A 22847-nucleotide genomic window follows, 5' to 3' on the forward strand; every position below is an offset into this window, starting at 1 on the left:
AAATTGTCCATAATTAAAGCTAGGTAATTTCCGCTTAACCTCTTTAATTATATCTTTTTCCTTAAGTTCCATTGATTCTCTAATGAATAATATGTCTATGATCTAATCATAAATTGAGCGCTCTTATTATTCAAGTCCCGAATCAACACTTAAGGGAACAATTTATCTATTTTCTTTTACGAAAAAATGGATTTCGTCTTGTATATTAATATTCCCAGCTATTTATTTTATTATATTTCCAATGTACCAAGAACTTTGACACCATAATTTGTCATTACTCGATATGTCAAAAAACACAATGTCATAAATAAGAGTTTATTAATTACTCAGAATTAAGATTGTCTCATATATGACCATCATTGATTAATATTGAATTCTCAATGTGATATGGAAATTTATAGAGATTCAAAATTAATCATGCTCCAATCCTATATAATCAAATTATATAAAACGTTTTCATAATAATCTCAATAACAATAATCCGGATAAGATCATTCTAAAATGAACAACGCTAACAATTTTAAATTAACGATCCCAACTTTAATTTCTAATTGCTAACATATTTTGATCATTATATTTTAAATATTATCCTCATGTATTAAAATTACACAATAATAATCTAGGGATTTCAGATATTTATAAAACATCAAACAACATGCATGCAAAAACAATATTGAAATATTTCTCACATTAATTAAAATCATTTATTTTTGGGCACCAATCCCAACAGTATCCTGCACTAGTTGTCTATGATGTGTCGTAGGAGAGGGCAGACGAGTGACTAGCATTCAGGATATTAGTGCAGTAGAACATTTGAATAACCAAAATAATGCTCCCGCACAAAAAGCTTTTGTCAAGAGGGAGGAGGAACAAGCATTTCATCCACACCTAAATACTCGGCAGCGAATTCCTCGTCATTCTTACCTAACATATCCTTTAAGTTAAATTCAATGTTCCTACCTTTTAGAACCCAATATCTGGGTTTTATCCTCTTCTCCAATGAGTAGCTGAAGTATCTTGGATATTCGACCACTTCACTTAAAGGGAATCCCATGGTGTTCACTAAGAATTCTATTTTGGGTTGCAAAACTTGTTCTACACTGTAACCGAGCAAGGGTGAGAACCTGCTCACCATTGATCTTATATCCTTCTTAGACAGCCCAATCTTCTTCAGGTATCGCATTCTGTGACAAGAATTTTAGGGAAAAATAATGTCACAGAAAAGTTCGAACATAATAATTGGCTGCTGTCATCAGGAACACACAAAAAATGTAGCATCTTTACCTAGGAAGTAATGCTCGGTCAACATCACAAACAAATAGTTCCGGATATTTTCTAATAACCCTTGGAAGGTAGGTTTTGGAAATCCCGACACTGGAGAGGAATTCCAGCTTCTTCTTGAGAGTTTTGTCTATGCTTGCAGCAAAAATTTCGGGACAACGACCAAGTGTACAAGCAATGGCGTCCTCATCCAGCCCGACATCTTTTAAGAAGGATATCACCTGGTCGTCAAGTCAAAGTAACCAAAATGCACCATTTTAATTGTCAAGAAGCTTCAATCCAAAACAGTTCCTAGAAGAATTTAACCAACCTGAGTAATTTCCTGGGGCTTGCGAAGCAATAGCTGTGGACTTGTAACAATAATTTGACCAAACTTCTTATAGCTTATTCCCATTTCATTGAACTGATGCACCATCCAGTTCAACTTGTTCACAGAACAACCCAAAATAAGGGGCCAATTTTTTACCGCATTTGACGAACAGATCTTTGGAACCTGAAAAAGAATTGAAAATCTATATCTTGTTGACAAATGTTAGGAAGCAAGACTCTACATTGAAAGAATGTAGGTATTACAAGTAAAGAGTCATCGAATTGATCGAAAATCGTCGTTCTCATTGAATGAAGAAGTCGCTTTTATATTCAGTACATGAGACGGGTTTATTCTAGAGTGTGTGTGTATTCTAGTGCCACGTGTGTTCTCATCCAAATATATATCTAATACGCCCCCTCAAGATGGAGAGTGGATATTATGGATACCCATCTTGGAGAGTAACAAATGAAAACGAGATAGAAGTAGAGGCTTGGTGAACAAATATGCCAATTGGTTGCTAGAGGAAACATGCAGAAGTTTGAGACTACCAACTAGGAGCTTTTCACGAACAAGATGACAATCTAGTTCAATATGTTTCGTACGCTCATGAAAAACCGGATTGGATGCGATGTGAATGGCAGCTTGGCTGTCACAAAACAAGGTAGCTAGTTTGCTGATGCAAATTCCCAAGTCTTGTAGAAGGGAAATAATCCAGATAGCTTCACACGTTGCATTTGCCATGGAACGGTAATCTGCTTCAGTAGAAGAGCAGGAAACAACATGCTATTTCTTAGCCTTCCAGGAAACCATTGAAGATCCAAGAAAAACACAATAGCCACTAATAGAACGGCGAGTATCCAAGCATGCTGCCCAATCCGCGTCACAGAATAGGTTTAATCGGACTTCAGAACTTGAGCAATAGAACAAACCTTGTCCCAGAGTTCCTTTCAAATATTGAAGAACTGAATAAGCTGCTTGCAAATGGGTGGTCCGTGGACTGGACATTAATTGACTCAACTTGGTGACTGGGAAGGACAAATCAGGACGAGTGATTGTGAGATATAACAGCCGTCCAACCATTCTTCGATACACCAAAGGATCAGGGAAAAGTAAGTAGGATCCATGAGTGTAGAACGTGGTTTGCACCCGAGATAGCCAGCCTCAGACAGTAATTGAAGAGTATAATGTCTTTGACACATGGAAATACCTTGTGGAGATCTAGCAATTTCAATGCCCAGAAAATATTTCAAGGGGCCCAAATCCTTGAGTGCAAAATGACCGTGCAACAAACACATGAGATCTTCAGCCTCTTTAGGTTCATTGGTAGCCACCACAATATCATCAACATAAACTAACAATGAAATAAAAACATTGCCACGTGTCCGAATAAACAGCGAATGATCAGCTTGTGATTGAGCAAAACCATGAGTTGATAGAGTGGAGGAAAATTTAGAGAACCACTGCCTGGATGCCTGCTTGAGCCCATACAGAGACTTATGCAACTTGCAAACAACATTAGAAGGTAAAGTTCCCCCCTGCTTTGTATAACCAAGAGGCAAAGACATGTAAACCTCTTACACTAAATCACCGTATAAAAAAGCATTATTTACATCAAGTTGCAGCAATGTCCAATTGTGTATAGCACTGAGAGCTAACAAGACTTTAACAGAGACCATCTTAGCAACCGGTGAGAATGTTTCAAGGTAATCCAACCCTTCTTGTTGTGTATAACCTTTGGCTACCAAACGTGCTTTGTATCGACGTAAAGTTCCATCAGCTAAGAACTTGGCATTGAAAATCCATCGACAACCAACTGGTGTTTTCCCTGGTAGTAAAGAGACCACAGTCCAGGTCCCATTCTTTTCCAGAGCCTGCAGCTCTTCAACCATAACTTGTCGCCACTCAGGAATCAAGGCAGCTTGAGAATAATGATGAGGTTCAACAACAGAGAAAATGTTATGAACAAAAGCTTTATATGAAGGAGAAAGATGAGAAGTCCCAAGATAGGAGACAAGAGGGTGAGCAGTAGAGCTGTTGGTGGAAGAAGGGAGAACGTAACATTGATAGTCAGTCAAATACACGGGTTTGGTACGAACACGAGTTTGTTTTTTGGTTGGATCGTGAGGGACAAGAGCTTTATGAGTAGGCAACACTTGGTCCGAAAAAAACTTGAATCATTGAAAAAAGATGAATCATCTTTAATGGGAAAAATATGTTCATAAAAAACAACATCCCTAGATATATATAAATGTTGTTAGTAGCAAGATCTAAGAGTTTATATCCTTTGTACCCGTGGGGATAACCAAGAAACACGAGCCGAATTGCCCGAGGAAAAAACTTATTTGTGCGATGAGTGAGGAGGGTCAACCCATAGCATAAACACCCAAAACCCTTCAAGTGAGAATAAGATGGAGCTTTGTGATAAAGACACTCAAAAGGTGTCATGTGAGAAAGAACAGGAGAAGGGGTCCGATTGATCAAATAAATGGCTGTAAGAATGCAATCTCCCCAATACAATAAAGAGACATGAGACTGGAAATAAAGTGTTCTTGCGACGTTCAAGATGTGTTGATGTTTGCGTTCAACCACTGAATTTTGTTCAGGTCGTTGAACACAAGAATGGAAATGAACAATGCCTTTGGTCTGAAAAAATGCTGAGAAGTTTAACTCCGGGGCATTATCTGAACATGTAGCTTTAATGGGCTTATTGAATTGAGTATGAATAAACTCATAGAAAATGGGAAAAACAGTAATAGCTTCAGACTTAGTTTTTAAAAGGTAAACCCAAGTAAAATGGCTATGATCATCAACAATAGTCAAGAAATATCGAAAACCTTCCACGCTAACAGGAGAAAAAGGTCCCCAAACCAGTGTTATGAAAGGCGAGCGCCTGGCTGCGCCTAGGCGACAGGCGCAGCCAGGCGCACCTGTTGCGCCTGGGTTATTACCCAGGCGCACGCCATTGAACAAGCGCGCGCCTGAGGTGCGCCTCAGCCCAGGCGCGCCTCTGCAGAAAGGCGCGCGCCTGTGGGCTTTTAATTATATGATGTGAACGATATATATAACTCAAGCTAAATAAAATATAAAGCCCAATAACAAGAAAAAGCCCTGTTTGATATTTTACAAAGCCCTACCATCTGCATGGTACGTTCTTTTCCTTAGCGCCTCTCATATTATTTCTGATTCTTTCGGTGTTTGCACAGCGGCCTTCTTATTCGACTTAAACTCTCTGGTTCTGTAACTTCTGTTCGTTCCTCTCTGTGCTAGAGTGCTTCATCATCTGTGATAGTTTTCTTCTTCAAAAATTGTGAGTATTTAAGAGTTGGCTTTGTGGATTACAGTTTAGGATTTATTGTATATGGATTATGGATCATATGTATTCTGTGCTAGTTTTCTTCTTCAAAACTTGGGAGTATTTAAGTATAGGATTTATTGTGGAGTTCGGACGTGATTATGATTAGGAAAAGAATTCCAATTGATATCTTACTGTTGCTGTGGCCTGTGAATAGGAAAAGAATTAATATCTTTTACTGTTGCTGTGCTGACTTGCTGTAGCTTACTTTTATTATTAAGATTTTTAGTCAATTGGTCAAAGAAAAAAAAAATATTATAACTGTTATTTATGATATTGTGCTGATTTTCCAGCCCGTATAATCAATTCATTAATAAGACAAAACAAGATCAGTGGTTTCCAGATGTATTTTTTTCCTAGTATAAGCCAAATTTTATTATATTATTTAGAATAATGACTTTGATTAACATTTATTTCTTATTCACATTATTTATTATATAAAAAAATGAAGGAAGTGACAGATGACCAGCCTAAAGGCCCTACTCCAGATTTTTTTTTTTGAAATGAACTATAATAACGTTAATTCGGGACTAATTGTTTTTTTAAAAAACTTTTATTTTATAATTTTAGGAAAATTTCAGAAACATATTTATATTTTATACTTTATATTTATATTTTTCATTTTTCATTTTAGCAACTTACTGCATAATTCTAGAATAAAACCTGTTCTTGCAGATAAAAATGTCAAATTCTGAATCACAAGCCCTTCGAAAAGATCCAGCATGGAATTATGCAACATTAGAAGACCCAAAAAATACCAATAAAGTGAAGTGCAATTTTTGCGGGAAAATAACTAATGGTGGGATTTATCGACATAAACAACATCTTGTCGGAGGCAATAGGAATACCAAAACTTGTTCAAAATGTCCAGAGCATGTGAAAGAAGAAATCAGTTCTTATATGTCAAAAAAGAAAGAACTAAAAAATCAAATGGATGCGATCCCTCACTTTGATGAAGTCGCAGAACAACAAGAATATTTGGATTTGGAAGATGAAGAAGATGTACCGACAAAAGGGAAACGACCTAAATCAGTTTCATTTGGTCAGCGTTCTAATCTTGCACCTGATTTTCCTGGGAAGAAACTAAAACAATCTGGTCCAATAGATTTATATTTTCGACAAGATGTGGATGAGACTGTATCGCAAGGAAAAAAAAAAGATGCTAAGACAGCGAAGTTGTATGATGAAAATAAGAAAAAACTGAGGGAGAATGCGGTGCAAAAGTTCGCAAGATGGATGTATGATGCAGGTATTCCTTTTAACGTCGTGAATTATGATAGTTTTAAACCATTTATTGAAGCTGTTGGACAATTTGGTTGTGGAATGAAGCCCCCTACTTATCATGAAGTAAGAGTTACATGCTTAAAAAATGAGTTAGAACATACAAAATTGATATTGAAAGAATACACGGATGACCATGTTAAATATGGATGTACTTTGATGGCAGATGGGTGGACTGATAGAAAAAATAGGACATTGATTAATTTTTTAGTAAATGGTCCTAGAGGGACTGTGTTTATAGAATCAGTGGATGGGTCGAGCTATTCTCACACGGGTGCGAAATTGTTTGATTTGTTCGACAAATATGTGCAACAAATTGGGGCAAAGAATGTGGTTCAAATTGTTACTGATAGTGCAAGCGCAAATGTCTTAGCTGGTATGATTTTAACTTCTAAATTTTTATTTTAGTTATAACTTATATCACTTTATATTATATTATTTAAATTAAAGTTGTAACTTCTAATGTGTAATTTGTATATTGCATTTAAATTTTAATGAACAGGACGTCATTTGGAAGCACAATATCCTCACTTATATTGGTCTCCATGTGCTGCTCATTGTTTAGATTTGATGCTTGAAGATTTTTTTAAACTTCCTCACTTGAAAAAGGTATATGAAAGGGCAATGATGGTTAATGGATATATATATAACAGGCCCCAAGTTTTAAACATGATGAGAGAATTCACGAGACAGAAAGATATGGTCAGAGCTGGAAAAACTCGTTTTGCAACTGCTTTTTTGACTTTAAAGCGGTTTCAAAATCACAAAGCATGTTTGAGAAAAATGTTTACATCTGAGAAATGGACCACTAGTAGATTTGCAAAGGAGGCACCAGGTAAGCGTGCAGCAGAGGTTATATTAATGCCTTCATTTTGGAATACAGTCGTTTATGCTGTTAAAGTGGGTGGTCCTGTGGTGAAAGTTCTTCGATTGGTTGATGGGGAGAAAAAACCTCCAATGGGCTACATTTATGAGGCAATGGATCGGGCTAAAGAAGCTATTGCTGCCTCATTTGATCACAAAGAGGATAAATATAAAGATATTTTTGCTATAATTGATCATAGGTGGACGATACAACTCCATCGACCTTTACATGCTGCTGGGCATTTCTTAAACCCGGAGTTCTTCTACTCGGATTCTAATATAGAAAATGATAATGAAGTTGTGACGGGTTTGTATAAATGTATCGCTAAAATGTGTGAAACCGAGGAGCTACAGGATAAGATCATGGACCAATTGCCAACGTACAAAAGGGCTGAAGGACTTTTTGGGATGCCCATGGCAGTCAGACAAAGAAACAAAAAATCACCAGGTAATCAATATTTTATTTTTATCATATGATAATTGATGTGTAATTGTTTTAATGTTCAATTTTTTTTGTTTCAAAATTACCAGCGGAATGGTGGTTGGCTTATGGGTGTTCGACACCCGAATTGCAAGTTTTCGCAGTAAAAGTTCTTAGCCTTACTTGTAGCTCATCTGCTTGTGAACGAAATTGGAGTGTGTTTGAACATGTGAGTACTAAGTATTAGTCTTTAATTAAATATTAAATAAATTTATTATTTTAAAGCTAAAATTATTTTGTTTGATGTGCAGCTTCATTCCAAAAGAAGAAATAGATTGGAGCAAAAAAAATTGAATGATTTGGTGTATATCAAGTATAATAGGGCTTTGAGGCGCCGATATGATATGCGTGATACGATTGATCCTATTTCTTTGGCTGATATCGATGATAGTAATGAATGGTTGATGGGGGAATTAAATAATAATAGTGGCGACGAAAATGATCTCGTATTTGATGATGATAGTTTGACTTGGGGTGAAGTTGGACGAGCTTCTGGGGTTGATGAAGATGCCTATAATTTTAGATCTCGAGGCACGTCCTCTACAAAAGAAGCAGCAGCTAGTACGAGTACATTAAATACGTATAAAAGAAGATCTACTATCCATCGTTCTAACAATGAAGAGGATGAAGAAATTGATTTTGGCGAAGACGATGAGGAATCAGAAGGATACAAATCTGGAGCTTCAGCTTCTGGAGATGATGATGATGATGATACAGTTGGAGAGGATGAAGATGGATTTGATGATTGAGATTGTTGACGTTTTTTCCTTAATATACTATGATGCACTTACGACTTATTAATGAATTTTAGATGATTGGAGTTTGTTTTTTTGTTATGATTTATGCTACATTATCTGTTAATGAATTTTTATTTATATTATTTGTTATCTTTGTGAAAGTATTTAATTTAAATAATATAAAATACTTCATATATCTTGAATTTTAAAATTTATGTCAAATGCGCTTTACTTCGATAAAGCGTGCGCTTCGCCTTGCGCCTTGCGCCTCGGGCCCCAAGGCACCCTAGCGCTTTAGTGCGCCTTGCGCCTCAAATAACTATGCCCCAAACATCTATGTGAACCAAATCAAAAAGATTTTCAGAAATGAATCCGGTAGATGTAGAAGGCAATCGCCTTTGCTTGGACATATGACAAATAGAACAGTGTGATACATAATTGACTATGTGATGAAATGTAATTCGTGACCTACAACAAAAAGTTTTGTAATGGATGGATGTCCCATTCTAAATTGCAAAAGATCTGTTTTATTGGAAGAAACTTGACAAATTGTTGGTGTGGATATAGCTGTGGAATCAGTGAGGACATATAGATTGCCAATGCGTTTACCCATCCCAATCACTTTCTTGGTTGTCGGATCCTGTATAGAACAAGAATCAGAAACGAAGGAGACTAAACAAGAAGTATGGGCAGTAAGTGAACTGATAGACAAAAGATTAAGGTGAAATTGAGGGACTAGCAAGACATCTTGCAAGACAAGGACAGAGGACAAACAAACCACACCAATGTGTGTGGCCTGGACTGAGGCACCATTTGGTAATCTCACAGATATAGTACAAGGTTTACAAGATTTGAATGAAGACAATGCGCAACAAATATGATGAGTAGCTCCTGTGTCTAGGATCCACTCTGAACTCACGGTGTGAAAGTGTGGAGAAGAAAGAAGTGTACCATGGAAGCATGACACAGAAGGTTCTTCTTTCTCTGGCGAAGTTGTGCAGTAAGGAAAGTAAGAAGTTGCTTGGCATTGGCTCGGAGTTAAGCCATCACCCAACTGAGATGTAGATTGGCTAGAGGTATCAACACGAGGAACATTAACACCATCGTGAGGAGCATTGACAGCATTAATGTGACCACGTGACTGTTGTTGCTGAAACCTTGGATGACCAGGAGGAAATCCATGAAGCTTGTAACACTTATCCACAGTCTGACCTATGTAATGACAATGAGAACAAATGTGTTTATCATTCCTACTTTGTTTGTCAAATTTATCGACCTTCTGATTAAAAGAACTTGAACTCTTTGTCACTGTTGCATTTGAAGCGTGAACTGTTGTGATTTGAGACAAATTCTGATGTATAGAGCGTTGGCGTTCTTTTTGTATAACCTAGGGAGAACACTTTGGAAATTACAAGCAGGGGATCCATCATAAGAATCTGGGCACGGATCTGAGCATATGAATCATTGAGTCCCATCAGAAACTGAAGTACACATTCCTAATTTTGGAAATTCACAAGTTGTTTCATAGATCTACAATGACAAGGAGTTATAGGTTGAAAATCCTTGAGCTCATCCCAAAGAGTGCGCAGACGAGTGTAATAAGCACTAATATTCATTGAACCTTGATGAAGATCCGTGAGTAGTTTTTCGATTTGAAAAATGAACAGAGCGTTGTTCTGAAGAAATCGATCTCTGAGATCGATCCACATTTCCGATGCTACCGGAATATACATCAAATTATCCGTAATGTAGCGTGAAACCGAATTGAGTATCCAAGAGATGACCATACTGTAGAGCCCAAAATCAGTACACGTAAATCTAATGTGCTAACGTCTCTTAGGGAATATTTTCATAAAGAGTAACCACAAAGGCCCTGATAGATTCAGGGGCCACTCACTTTTTATCTCGGAGACGTTCGCTAATCATTTGGACATCAAGTCCATTGGGCTCGACGTGAGTTATTCAGTGACAGTCCAATCAGGGGAAGAGCTATCAACTACTAGCGTGGTCAGAGACATCGATCTTGAACTGTAGGGCCACCTAGTGTTCGTCGATCTAATTGTCTTGCCGATGCCAGAATTTGACATAATCTTGAGAATGGACTGGCTGACGAAGAATAGAGTCCTTATTGATTTTCAGAAAAGGTCAGTAGTGGTTAGACCGTTGGGCATGGAGCAGTTTCTCTTTGAACCGGATAGATGGAGAAGTTCCCTCGCATGATCTCTTGCATACAGGCACGGAGATTTATTCACAAGGGATGTCAGGCTTTCTTGGCCAGTATTATTTCCGCACCTGATGTGCCCACTCCATCTATATCTGATGTACCAGTGGTCAGAGATTCCCTTGACGTTTTTCCTGATGACGTCACAGGCCTTCCACCAGAGAGAGAGGTGGAGTTCGCTATTGATCTTGTGTCGGGCACTGTGCCAATCTCTAAGGCACCGTACCGACTAGCTTCAGCTGAGATGTTAGAGCTCAAGCAAGAGATTCAGGAGCTTCTTGACAGAATTCATTCGCCCTAGTTTCTCACCATGAGGCGCAACAGTGCTCTTTGTAAAGAAGAAAGATGGGAGCATGAGGCTATATATCGATTACCGAGAACTGAACAAAGTAACGATCAAGAATAAATACCCACTTCCAAGGATCGGGGACTTGTTTGATCAGTTGCAAGGAGCTACAGTGTTCTCTAAAATAGACCTTCGATCAGGGTATCATCAACTAAAGGTAAAAGATGCAGATGTTCATAATACGGCCTTCAGAACCAGATATGGGCATTACGAATTCTTAGTGATGCTGTTTGGACTGACGAATGCTCCAGCATAGCCACGCACCATACAACAAATCATAAGGTGATGGTTGTACGTGTAATGGCCCGAATTCTTATTTTGAATGAAGTATTAATTAAGACATAATTAATGAGTTGTTAATTAAGTATTATTAAGGAATTGATAATTCGGGATTAAGCTGTTGGTATCCACCGAATTTTAAATGGATAACCCGACCTACTTCGGATTACATTATCTCGAGAAATCCAACTAGACCAATGAGATTCTGACACATGGCAGATAAGATTGGTTCGGATTTTCTGAAATAGTGCGGATGCAGCCTATAAATGGAAGCCGATTCTTTTGTTTCCTTCACCGCATTCTTCAGAGAGAGCTCTAGTTGTACCTTAGGTTTTCTAGCCAGTTTCTAGGGCACTTTGGTGTCGGGAAGTTTCGGAGCTAGTATCGACTCGAGAAGGGGTCGGTGAACTGAGATCGAGACATCATCAGTGGGCTGACGACGGACGCAGGTATAATCCTAAATCCTTAGATAGTGATTTAAGGATCATAGGGAGATCTTTGTAGCATGTTTGATCTGGTTTGTTAGTGATTTCATTATGTTGGTATTGTCTAGGTTCAGAGCTTTCTGTCAGAATGTTTTAGTGAGGTACGTGATGTCCTGACTGAGATATCCAAGCGTAGTATACACACTTATATGCTGCATATTTATCTGTTGCATGATACATGTTTTACTGCTTTGGCATATTATGCATGACATATCATGTTGAGCCTGATATCTTTTGAGATATACCTCGTTTGTTGGGGGCCGCTCAGCCCTATTCTGTATTGTGGACGATGGGGCATCGAGAGCTACAGTGTCCGACGGGACCCGCGGGCTCTGATGACCTGGACATTGCAGGTCCACGTCTTGATGATGAGTGTGGGAGCCAAAACATGCCTAGGGCAGATCAGAGACTACACACTCAGGCGCCTCTAGACTGAGCATGAGATTCTTGACTTGATCCTTGATATCCGAGCATATTGCATTTTGCATGCATCATATCAGTTTGTATACTCGTACATTCTCGTATTGGGCGATTGTCGCTCACGTCCTTGTTTTTATCTTGGGCACCCCATTCCACGGAGCAGGTCTTAGGTTGGACGGTTCGGACGACCAGGGCAGTGGCTAGAGCAGTTGGGTTTTCGGTGGTGATCCAGTGGAGGTTTTCTGTGGTTTATAGTTTTCTCGTTCAGGGTTATGTTTTGTATTTGTTATGGTTGTATTAATGTTTAAGACTGCTGTTATTGTTTTGTTTTCATTTGGGTTGTAAGATGATTAAGTATTTGGTTTCTGCTGTTTAATTGTTGGTATTAAGTTTAATGTTGCATGTTTATTAGTCTGTTTAGTAGTGGCTCGGGTAAGGGCGCTACAGTACGATTGCGCGATCAACAAAACCTAGCTTGTTCTTCGCGGATAACGCCATAATCATAGCTCGATTCCAGGTATTATAATTGTTACCAGTGAGTTGTTGAGACACCAAAACTAGACCTGGATGATCACCATTTTGAAGAAAGAAAGGACTACTGGAGTCTTCAACATGATTTCGAGACACCAAAGTAGAAGATTGAGCTGCTTGATTATTGGCTTGATTCCCCTTTGCCATGGAAGACGACTCTAGAGAGCAGAAAGCTAAATCGCACAATTTCTAGTGCTCTGCCTCTGATACCATATTACAAGTAAAGAGTGATCGAATTGATCGAAAATCGTCGTTCCCATTGAATGAAGAAGTCGCTTTTATATACAGTACAAGAGACAGGTTTATTCTAGAGTGTGTGTGTATTCTAGTGCCACGTGTGTTCTCATCCAAATATATATCTAATAGTAGGAACCAACGGAACCAACCCATTCAATTTTGCTTATTTACGACAGGTTCATCATTTACATAGCAACGACACCACAACAACTCACAGCTATATAGGTGATAGATAGCACTTATCTGCTAATGGCATTTACCTTCTCCGCATCAAAGAAGTCTATGAATTTCTGAATGTTCTCCAGAATACTGGTTGAAAGAATCCAGGGATACTTCACCAGCATCTTGCCAAGATCACAATCTTTTACACCAACCTACAAGACAAGACGCCCCAAAAGAAAAATTATTAGTTCCAAGATCAAAACAAAAAATCTACCAACAATGCTCCATTAAAACGTACAAAAAGTGCAAGAAACAAATAGACAAGAAGACATCCAGCGTTTTCTATTACACATTCTTACAAAAGACACAACAGTCGCCTCAAATAGAAATGTTTCAAATCACTTTGCCACTGGTTTTATCCCTGAGGCCTAATCAGCAGAAGTTGTTAATCAATCTTGGGTAGTCAACCATCTGAAGCTCGTAGAATTGTTGGCATTATGCAATCTTTAAATAGTCCTTTATCCCTGGTCCTCCCCTATAACTCTAAAACTATATGTTTAGGAGGACAAAGTATGGTGCCAAGTTCAAACACTCAATTTTAGAAATATTATTAATGAGAATTACGGTTTTTAAGCGTATGAAGGTAGATAGAGATCATCACATTTTTCAACTATAAATTGGTATGATTTCCATAAATAAAAAGAGAATTGCAGGCATGAAATCTTGAATTGCATTGAAAAAATTAAGGGATTATACCTTCGCATATGATTGGAGTCTTGGTTTAATGTCCTTGTCAATGTCATACGACAAGATAGGTGGAAACAACAGAAAAATGTTTCTTATGTAACCTTTGGGGACTCCAATATCTTCCATGAACTTCATAATAGACTGTATACGCGACTCTAGAGGTAGAAATAGAAGGCATGGAAATGATTCAATAAAATACGGGAAGCAGGCACTGGAACCCAAAAGATTCAAACCTCCACGCCTTGCTTGAATCTACAATAGGAGAAAGCACCACATTCCCATTATACATAGAGCTACATATAAACTTCACAACTAAAGAAATCAAGATATATAGGGGTGTTAGCTAATATTCAATCGATGTTCTAACCTTCTCAAAGAATGCCAAAGTTTGTTGCACATCCTCATCAGCAGGGATGGAGAGGTTTGCCATCATGCGCAGAGCATTTTTCCCAGTAACCCCAAGATCATCACTGCCAGAAAATAATATTTTCTTCACAAACTTAACCTATAATCACAGGAACAACGCAACATGAGGGGAAAGAAAAGACATCTTGACGGCCAAAAACAAGGAGTAAGCAGTTCGGGTAATTTTGCATACATAGATTAACACGAATCATGTGAATTAAAATACCTTGTGAATGAGCTGGGGAAGAGTATGCGAAGCGAAAAGATAGCGAGCTAAGTTGGTAGCGGAAGAGAGAGAAAGACCAAGGCTCTCCAAAAAGGGAAGAGCACCCCTGTCGCCTTTTCGCTTCGCCATTTGGCGAACTTTCTTCTTGAACTCCAAAACATTCGCAGAAACAATTTCTTGAGTGAAATCAGCGGCGGCCCATGAATTCCAATCGTCGAGATCATCAATGGATTCGATCAAAGAGTTCAAATAACCAGGGCAGCTTGAAGAAATAACAGAGGCGTCATCTCTGGAAGCTCCAACTTCTTCCAAATAATCACTGATAGCTTCTCTTACTTCTTCTAAACGATTTTCACCTTGTTCCTCTTCTTGAAAAGAAAAGGAAGAAGCTTGAGTGGAAACCTTTTGATTGTTCAAGAAAGATATTATGGCAGCGGGAAAGGAAAAGGATATGGAAACGGAGGTTTTTCGGAGGTTTAGGAGATTTTTTGGTATTGGGAAGAGTTTATGGGTTCTGAAAGAGGGCGTTTGCGGCGAAATGTGCGAGGAGGAGGAAGAAACGGAGTACCGGCGCTGTACGCTTAGATGCGCCATTGGGGCTGAAGGGGTGCCAGGCTGAGCCGGAGAAGACAATATAGGGCTTTGGTGGGAAAATTTAGGGAAATGGAACTTGACCGGGACTTATTTTAAGAAAAAAAAAATCCATAAGTCATTTTAGAAAAAAATCTTTCTATTTTAAATTAAAATACATCATTTAACTTACTCTTGACATTAAATCTATTCATCTCATTCAGTCAACTCCAAACTAAGTTTCTCTTCATTCGACCCCTTCCATTTCCTTTCCGGCGACGATTCTCAATGTAAATCGTCTTTCCCTTCCCGACAATTCTCCATGCATATCTGTCGGATCTCGGTTTCTACGTGTCCAAATGAAGCGGAAGTTTTTAAAATAATTTAGATATTGACTTTCAAGATCCTTTTGGACACTCATATGGTTTTAAGATAAACATTCATAAGGCGTTAGAATCGTTATACCTTTGGTGAATAAATCACGTGACTCCAACTATTCCGGGGTTAGCGGAGATATCTCTTAATGAATCCCTACGAACGTTCTTCATATCTGCTTTCTTTAATCCTCCTATCAAGTCCACAACTAAATCGTTTGATCCTCTTCCGAATTGCACTAGAAAATTTGGAAGAAGTTTTAACATTAGAGATTAAAATATGCGAAGCGGCTCAATCCTCTTTGCTAAGGGAAGTGGCCGAAAATATTTGAGGTGGAGGAGATGCAATTTTTCGAAAATTGCTTTGATTGTGTGCTAGGGTTTAGCTCGTCAACCATTATTTATAATTAAGTGATAATCTAATTACCATAAAATAATATATGGGCTTTTTAATTAACATTAATGGGCTTGATTAATTAATTAGGCTAGTACAACTAGTTAAATTAATTAATTAAAGTCCATTAAGAACTTTATTATTTAGTATGTTGGACTTGTACTCCTAAAAGCCCATTAAAAATACTTCTCACCAATTTTAATTTAATATTTAATAAACTCAACTTTTGAGTTTAATAAATTAAATCAATTAAAATCAACATTTGAATTTATTATTTAAATTATAAATTCAACTACTTGAATTTTATCACCTCCAAAATTTAATATTTAATAAACCCAACTTTTGAGTTTAATAAATTAAATTCTCAAATTTTATAAATTCAACACCTTGAATTTATTCTCACAAAATTTAATTATCATAAATTCAACTCCTTGAATTTACTATATAATATAAATTCAACTTTTGAATTTATTCTCTCAACGGAACAAATGATCCAGTACTTGTGTGACCCTCAATAGTTCAGGGATACAGGTAGCCGTGGGTTCACAACTCTTTGTGATTCAGAATAACATTTATTCTTATTCGGTCTTACCCTAGTTAGCCCCATTCTTTTCATCAACACCTTGATCAAGAATGTCAGAACTCATTTCTAATTGCACCCATCGGATCATGGTAAGAGCTTCTAGTAGCATCGCCCCATGATCCACTAGGTATCACTGATAGTACCTACAAGAACTAGTCGATTATGACTAACGTACAGTACGGTTCCTTCATCTCATATATCTCGATCGAATCTGCAACCATTGGTTCATCGAGGGTTGCATAATAATTTGATAACTATGTGATAAACATAAATAGTGGCATCGCATGTACTATTAGAGAACTCCTTCTCCAATGTACATCTCATACTCTGGCCAATGATTCCACGCACTATTATTTCATCAGATCACATAGGATATCCACACCCGTAGATGACTAGTGAATCCCCGACTACAATGCACTGGCTCCTATATGTGTCACAACTGTACCCAACCTCGCCACCGGATGACTCTCCTAGAGCCGGTAAACGAGTCAAAGCACAGGCCTAGTATATAGAGCCTCAGTGTTGTCCCAGGTCGTAAGGATTAAAGGTGTACAATCATAACCACTGACTTATCCTCTCGATGAATGATAATCACTTGAAAAATCCGAGGGAGGTTTGTTCGGTATAATCATCATATGACTACCCATCTGCATGTTTGGACATCTCTGTGCCCTTACCAAGAAATGCATTATACAACATCACAGATGCTAGTCTCGAGCTCAAGCGACCTTTATCCATGTTTTAGGCGGCTGAATCGACGAGGAACGAATTTATATCATACAGTGTTTACAAACGAGTTTCGACATCGAATTACGATTCATTTGTATTAAAGTATAACCAAGATCTTTATCTATATTGGATAACATGCGTATACAGATAAAGTGTGGGGACCCGGGCTCTAATTCTTTTTCTTGGGATTAAATGGATCATTATTCTAAAACGTGGGTCAATTTTTCGCTTTTACATTTAATCAAATGTAATTAAACAAGTAACAATCTTTATTTCATTTACAACATACAAACATAATATACATGTCTTATTATGTATGTTCTCAACTAACCAGTATTAAACGACAGTACATAATAAAATACAACTACTGGTCCATCTGCTACGCCCGTGATCTCCACGCTAACACGATCATCTCTGTCTCGACCCAGATCCTACCCCACATGTTGTTATGCACACATACAGACATAACAACAGCCGGAAAACCGGTGAGAACAAATCCCAGTATAAACATGTATACATGCAGTAAATCAATCTAAAACATGCAACATGCTAATATGAATGACATGCATATATAATCATGCAATGCGAGTCTAATCATGTCTAGATGCGACTCGACTAGAACTCTAGAGATCCCGTTGTGAATAAGACGTCACTGACTGTCACCTACCCTACCAATCGTGGTGCTGTACGTCTTATTCCTAGATTTCGGCCTGATCTGTATCCACGTCTACAAAGGGGCGGTGATCTTCCCCTAAACTGAGATATCGCCGAACATCTAGTAGTCTGCCTGATCTCTAGACTGCCCTATCTTAATGCATGAATACACAATCTGTAAACAAGCATAATGCGATGCTACATGATCTGTAAACAAAGCATAGCAAGATCTGCATACAAGTTCTATAAACAAATCTATAACAATCATAATCATATCAAGATATAAACAATAAAACAAGTATGTGATTTTGGTTGGGAAACTCAAATGTAATCTCATTTGAGTCGTGATTCCCCAAACAAAACATGTACTATACCTTTCGTCGTAGAATCGCTGTCACGGTCTCCAATACGTATCTGAAATGGAAATGTGGATACGCACTCTATCAATTTCTAATCTAAATCAACACATAACCAAGTCACTATGTGATCTCAATAAAATCTGACGGCATAACGACGTAATTCTCGATACCGGTCAATCAAATTCTCAACATATATCAATATAGATTTATATCCAATCTCCACAATCAATAATCGATCTCATGAGTACATCATATCCTCAAAAATCTGCACAATCTATATTCAATATATGCTAGAATTCGAAACCATCACATACGATATCTGTTTTACGATCCGTTTACGTTATCATGGTAACCATCACTTCAAGAACACATATTAAAGCTTAAATTATAATTCTCCCAACACATACATTTCAAAACCTGCTGGAATCGAAGAAAACTTACATCACCTTGTAGCTAATAAAGAGAGAATCTCAAAACCGAAGTCGGATTTGAATTTGGGTTGCTAAATCTTGCAAGAGCACAATTTGAAAGTAAGAAGAAATGAAGCTTCTCCCTCAGCCTTTCGAATGCTTCTGCTGAAATGGAGGAAAGAATTGAGCCTTTGTTTATATATCTTGCATGATTCAAGACACATGGCAAATCCTTGGATGTACACGGCTCTCGCTCGGGCGGTCAAAAGTTGCCGCCCGGGCGAGTAATTCGCGGCCCTCGCCCATTCCAGCATCCTCGCTCGGGCGGTCAAAAACATCCGCCCGGGCGAGTGACTCCCGGCCCTCTTCTCCTAGGCACTCTCGCTCGGGCGGTCAAAAACGTCCGCCCGGGCGAGTCACTTTCGCCCAACTCTATTATTATCTCAATTTAATCTTAAGATAACCTGGTTATAATCATGTCCACTCAAAATCAATAATTCCAAACTAACATGTTATAAAATCTTGGGCATTACATTTCTCCCCCTCTAAGACATGAGTTCGTCCTCGAACTGAGTAAATCAATCAAAGTATTTAAGACAGTATTAAAATCAAAAACTGACTAAATACTTACATCATATAAATAACTCGGGGTGTTTCTGTCTCATGCCTGCCTCTGTCTCCCAAGTCGCTTCCTCGATACCATGACGACTCCACTGAACTTTCACAAGTGGAATAATCTTCGTTCTGAGTTTCTTTTCTTTCCGATCAAGAATCTGTATCGGTTGTTCCACATAGCTCAAAGTCTGATCAAGTTCAGCTTCATCAGGTTGAATGACATGAGAAATATCTGGCATATATCTTCGCAACATTGATACATGGAACACGTCATGTATCCCGGATAGAGAAGGAGGAAGTGCAAGTCGATAAGCTCGATCGCCAATCTTCTCAAGAATCTCGTAAGGACCAATGTATCGAGGAGATAGTTTCCCGCGTTTGCCAAATCTTACAACGCCTCTGAATGGAGAAATCTTCAAGAATACTCTATCTCCTGCCTCGAATACTAACGGTCTACGTCTGATATTGGCATACTTTGCTTGTCGATCTTGTGCTGTCTTCATCCTCTTCTGAATGAGTTTCACCTTCTCTGTCATGTCACGAATCATATCTGGCCCAAGTTCCGGTACCTCTGAGATATCATCCCAATATAGCGGAGATCTGCACTTCTTGCCATACAAAGCTTCAAACGGTGCCATCTCAATACTCGTTTGATAGCTATTATTGTAAGAGAATTCGCAAAGAGGTAGGGAATCTTGCCAACCAATGCCAAAATCTAGCACGACGGCTCTCAACATATCCTCTAATGTCTGGATAGTCCGTTCTGACTGTCCGTCTGTCTGCGGATGGTAAGCAGTACTCAGGTGTAATGTCGTACCTAAGGCCTGCTGTAAACTGTGCCAAAAGTGAGAAGTGAATCGTGGATCCCGATCTGATACGATAGACTTCGGCACTCCATGTAATCTGACTACCTCTCGAATATAAATCTCCGTCATCTGATCTTGTCTATACGTCATTCTGTATGGAATGAAACAAGCAGATTTGGTTAATCTATCAATAATTACCCAAATCGCATCGCAGCCTCTGGATGATCGAGGTAACTTTGTCACAAAATCCATGGAAATGTGGTCCCATTTCCATTCTGGAATAGATAAACTCTGAAGTAAACCTCCCGGCTTCTTTCTTTCAGCTTTCACCTGTTGGCAATTTAAACATTTAGACACAAATTCGGCAATGTCTGACTTCATTTGCTTCCACCAGAACTGTGTCTTAAAGTCATTGTACATCTTCCTGCCACCAGGATGAATGCTGAACCGACTACAATGTGCCTCTGTCAGAATCTGCTGTCTCAAATCTGCCACATCTGGCACAACTAGACGGTTATTCACGTACAACACATGATCTCGTACCTGATATTCGGATACATGCCCTGATCTGACCATTTGGATCGATTTCTGCACATTCTGATCGGTTTTTTGTGCTTCCTTGATCCTCATAATCAAATTGGGCTCAACTTGGATCGTAAAAAGTCGTAGTGGCTTACTATCTGTATCAAATTCTAATCCAGATGTACAGCAATTTTCAACTAACTTGTTAACATCTATCGTCGATAAGGACAAAGAACATATCTTACGACTCAAGGCATCTGCTGCTGCATTTGACTTCCCTGGATAATATTTGATTTCACAGTCAAAGTCTTTCAGAAGATCTAGCCATCTACGCTGCCTCATATTCAGTTCTGATTGAGAAAATAGGTACTTTAGGCTCTTGTGATCGGAAAATATCTCAAATTTTTCGCCGTAGAGATAATGACGCCAAATCTTTAATGCAAATACGATAGCCGCCAATTCCAGATCATGAATGGGGTATCGAACTTCATGTGGCTTCAATTGTCTCGAGGCGTATGCGATCACATGACCTCGCTGCATAAGAACACATCCCAAACCTCTATGAGAAGCATCGCAATAGACAACGAAATCACCCGTACCTGAAGGTATCGTCAACACTGGAGCACTAGTTAGCCTTTTCTTCAGTTCTAGAAAGCTAGACTCGCACTCCTCTGACCAAACGAATGGCATATTCTTCTGTGTCAATTGTGTGATTGGCTTTGCAATACTGGAGAAATCTTTGATAAATCTTCTGTAGTATCCGGCTAAGCCCATGAAACTGCGTATTTCTGGTACAGAAGTCGGTCTCGACCAACTGATCACAGCTTCCACTTTACTTGGATCTACAGAAATACCATCTCCAGAAATGATATGCCCCAAGAATACAACTCGATTCAACCAAAACTCACACTTTGACAATTTAGCATACAGTCGCTCGTTTCTCAACGTCTGCAAAACAATTCTGAGATGCTCTCCATGCTCATTTCTGTTCTTCGAATACACCAAAATATCATCAATGAAGACAATCACAAATTCATCCAAATATCTCTGAAACACTTGGTTCATCAAGCCCATAAATACCGCAGGAGCATTGGTTAAACCAAAAGGCATGACAATAAATTAGTAATATCCATACCTGGTTCGAAATGCTGTCTTTGGTATGTCTATATCTCGAACTCTGAGCTGATGATACCCAGAACGCAAATCAATCTTAGAATAGATAGAGGATCCCTGCAACTGATCAAATAGATCATCAATTCTAGGCAAAGGATATTTGTTCTTGATCGTTGCCTTATTCAGTTGCCTGTAATCAATACATAAACGAATCGAACCGTCTTTCTTTCGCACAAACAGCACCGGAGCGCCCCAAGGAGATACACTAGGTCTGATATATCCCTTGGCTAGAAGATCTTCTAACTGTGCTTTCAATTCTTTTAGTTCAATAGGTGCCATTCTATACGGAGCTCTTGAAATAGGAACGGTACCTGGCACAAGTTCAATGCTAAAATCTACCTCTCGAACCGGAGGTAATCCTGGGATCTCATCTGAAAAAATATCTGGAAATTCCCGCACTACTGGCAGATCTGCCAATAGCGGGCTCGACTTCTGCATATCTACAGCATAAATAAAGAAACCATCCGCTCCTTTCTGTAACAATCTGTTCATAGTAAGAGCCGAAATCAAGGGAATCCGAGATCTGGAACCCTTCCCGTAGAATTTCCACTCGTCTGTCATCTCGGGTCTGAATCTGACAATCTTGTGGAAACAATCCACGGTGGCTCTGTACTTTGTTAGCATATCAATACCGACTATACAGTCAAAATCAGCTAGACCCAACACTATACAATCTAGGTCAATCTCATGCCCTTCAAACTGTAGAATGCAATGTCTAATCGTAGTTACAGATATCAATCCACTTCCCAACGGAGAATTAATAGATACCACATCTAACAAAGACTCAACAGGCAAGGAATGCAACAATGCAAATCGTTCTGATATGAATGTATGCGATGCACCTGTATCTATTAAGATATAAGCAGGATAACCACAAAGGAGACAATTACCTGCTATAACATCATCTGGTGCATCTAGTGCTTGCTCTTCAGTCAATGCAAACACTTGGGCCTGTTGCCTCGGAGGTTGACTCACCGTCTGACTACCTCGGCCTCTGGGTGGAGTCGGTGCTGGGGGAGGCTGAAAGGAGTGAATCGATGATGCCTGCCGCTCAAACTGAGGTACTGAACCGGATGCTCTTCCACTCTGGCCTTGCTGTACACTCCTCTGGGGACAGACTTTGGCAAAATGTCCCGGTTGCCTACAAATGTTACATCGGCCCGTAACTCCCTGGCACTGTTCAGTCGCATGCCTACCTCCACAAGAATTACAGTAGACACCTGAAGTCCTTGAACTTTGATCAAAACCCGTCTGACGAACTGCTCCCAGGTCTTTTAAACTGTTTACCCTTGG

At 38.8% G+C, this 22847-nt stretch overlaps 2 protein-coding genes across 2 annotated transcripts; one reads left to right on the forward strand and one right to left on the reverse strand.

Moving 5' to 3' along the window:
- Positions 1-615: 615 nt before the first annotated feature.
- Positions 616-15017, reverse strand: LOC140822998 (uncharacterized). The gene is made up of 7 exons (XM_073184046.1): positions 14366-15017; positions 14102-14239; positions 13744-13986; positions 13086-13199; positions 1592-1774; positions 1285-1502; positions 616-1184 (listed from the first exon to the last, which is right to left on the reverse strand). The coding sequence occupies exons 1-7, from the start codon at positions 14957-14959 to the stop codon at positions 854-856; spliced, it is 1821 nt and encodes a 606-aa protein (XP_073040147.1). The 5' UTR covers positions 14960-15017; the 3' UTR covers positions 616-853.
- Positions 4458-8444, forward strand: LOC140822997 (uncharacterized). The gene is made up of 4 exons (XM_073184045.1): positions 4458-6600; positions 6727-7536; positions 7620-7738; positions 7821-8444. The coding sequence occupies exons 1-4, from the start codon at positions 5625-5627 to the stop codon at positions 8316-8318; spliced, it is 2403 nt and encodes an 800-aa protein (XP_073040146.1). The 5' UTR covers positions 4458-5624; the 3' UTR covers positions 8319-8444.
- Positions 15018-22847: the final 7830 nt, after the last annotated feature.

The sequence above is a fragment of the Primulina eburnea genome, chromosome 2 (assembly GCF_022965805.1).
Source record: "Primulina eburnea isolate SZY01 chromosome 2, ASM2296580v1, whole genome shotgun sequence".
Lineage (NCBI taxonomy): Eukaryota > Viridiplantae > Streptophyta > Magnoliopsida > Lamiales > Gesneriaceae > Primulina > Primulina eburnea.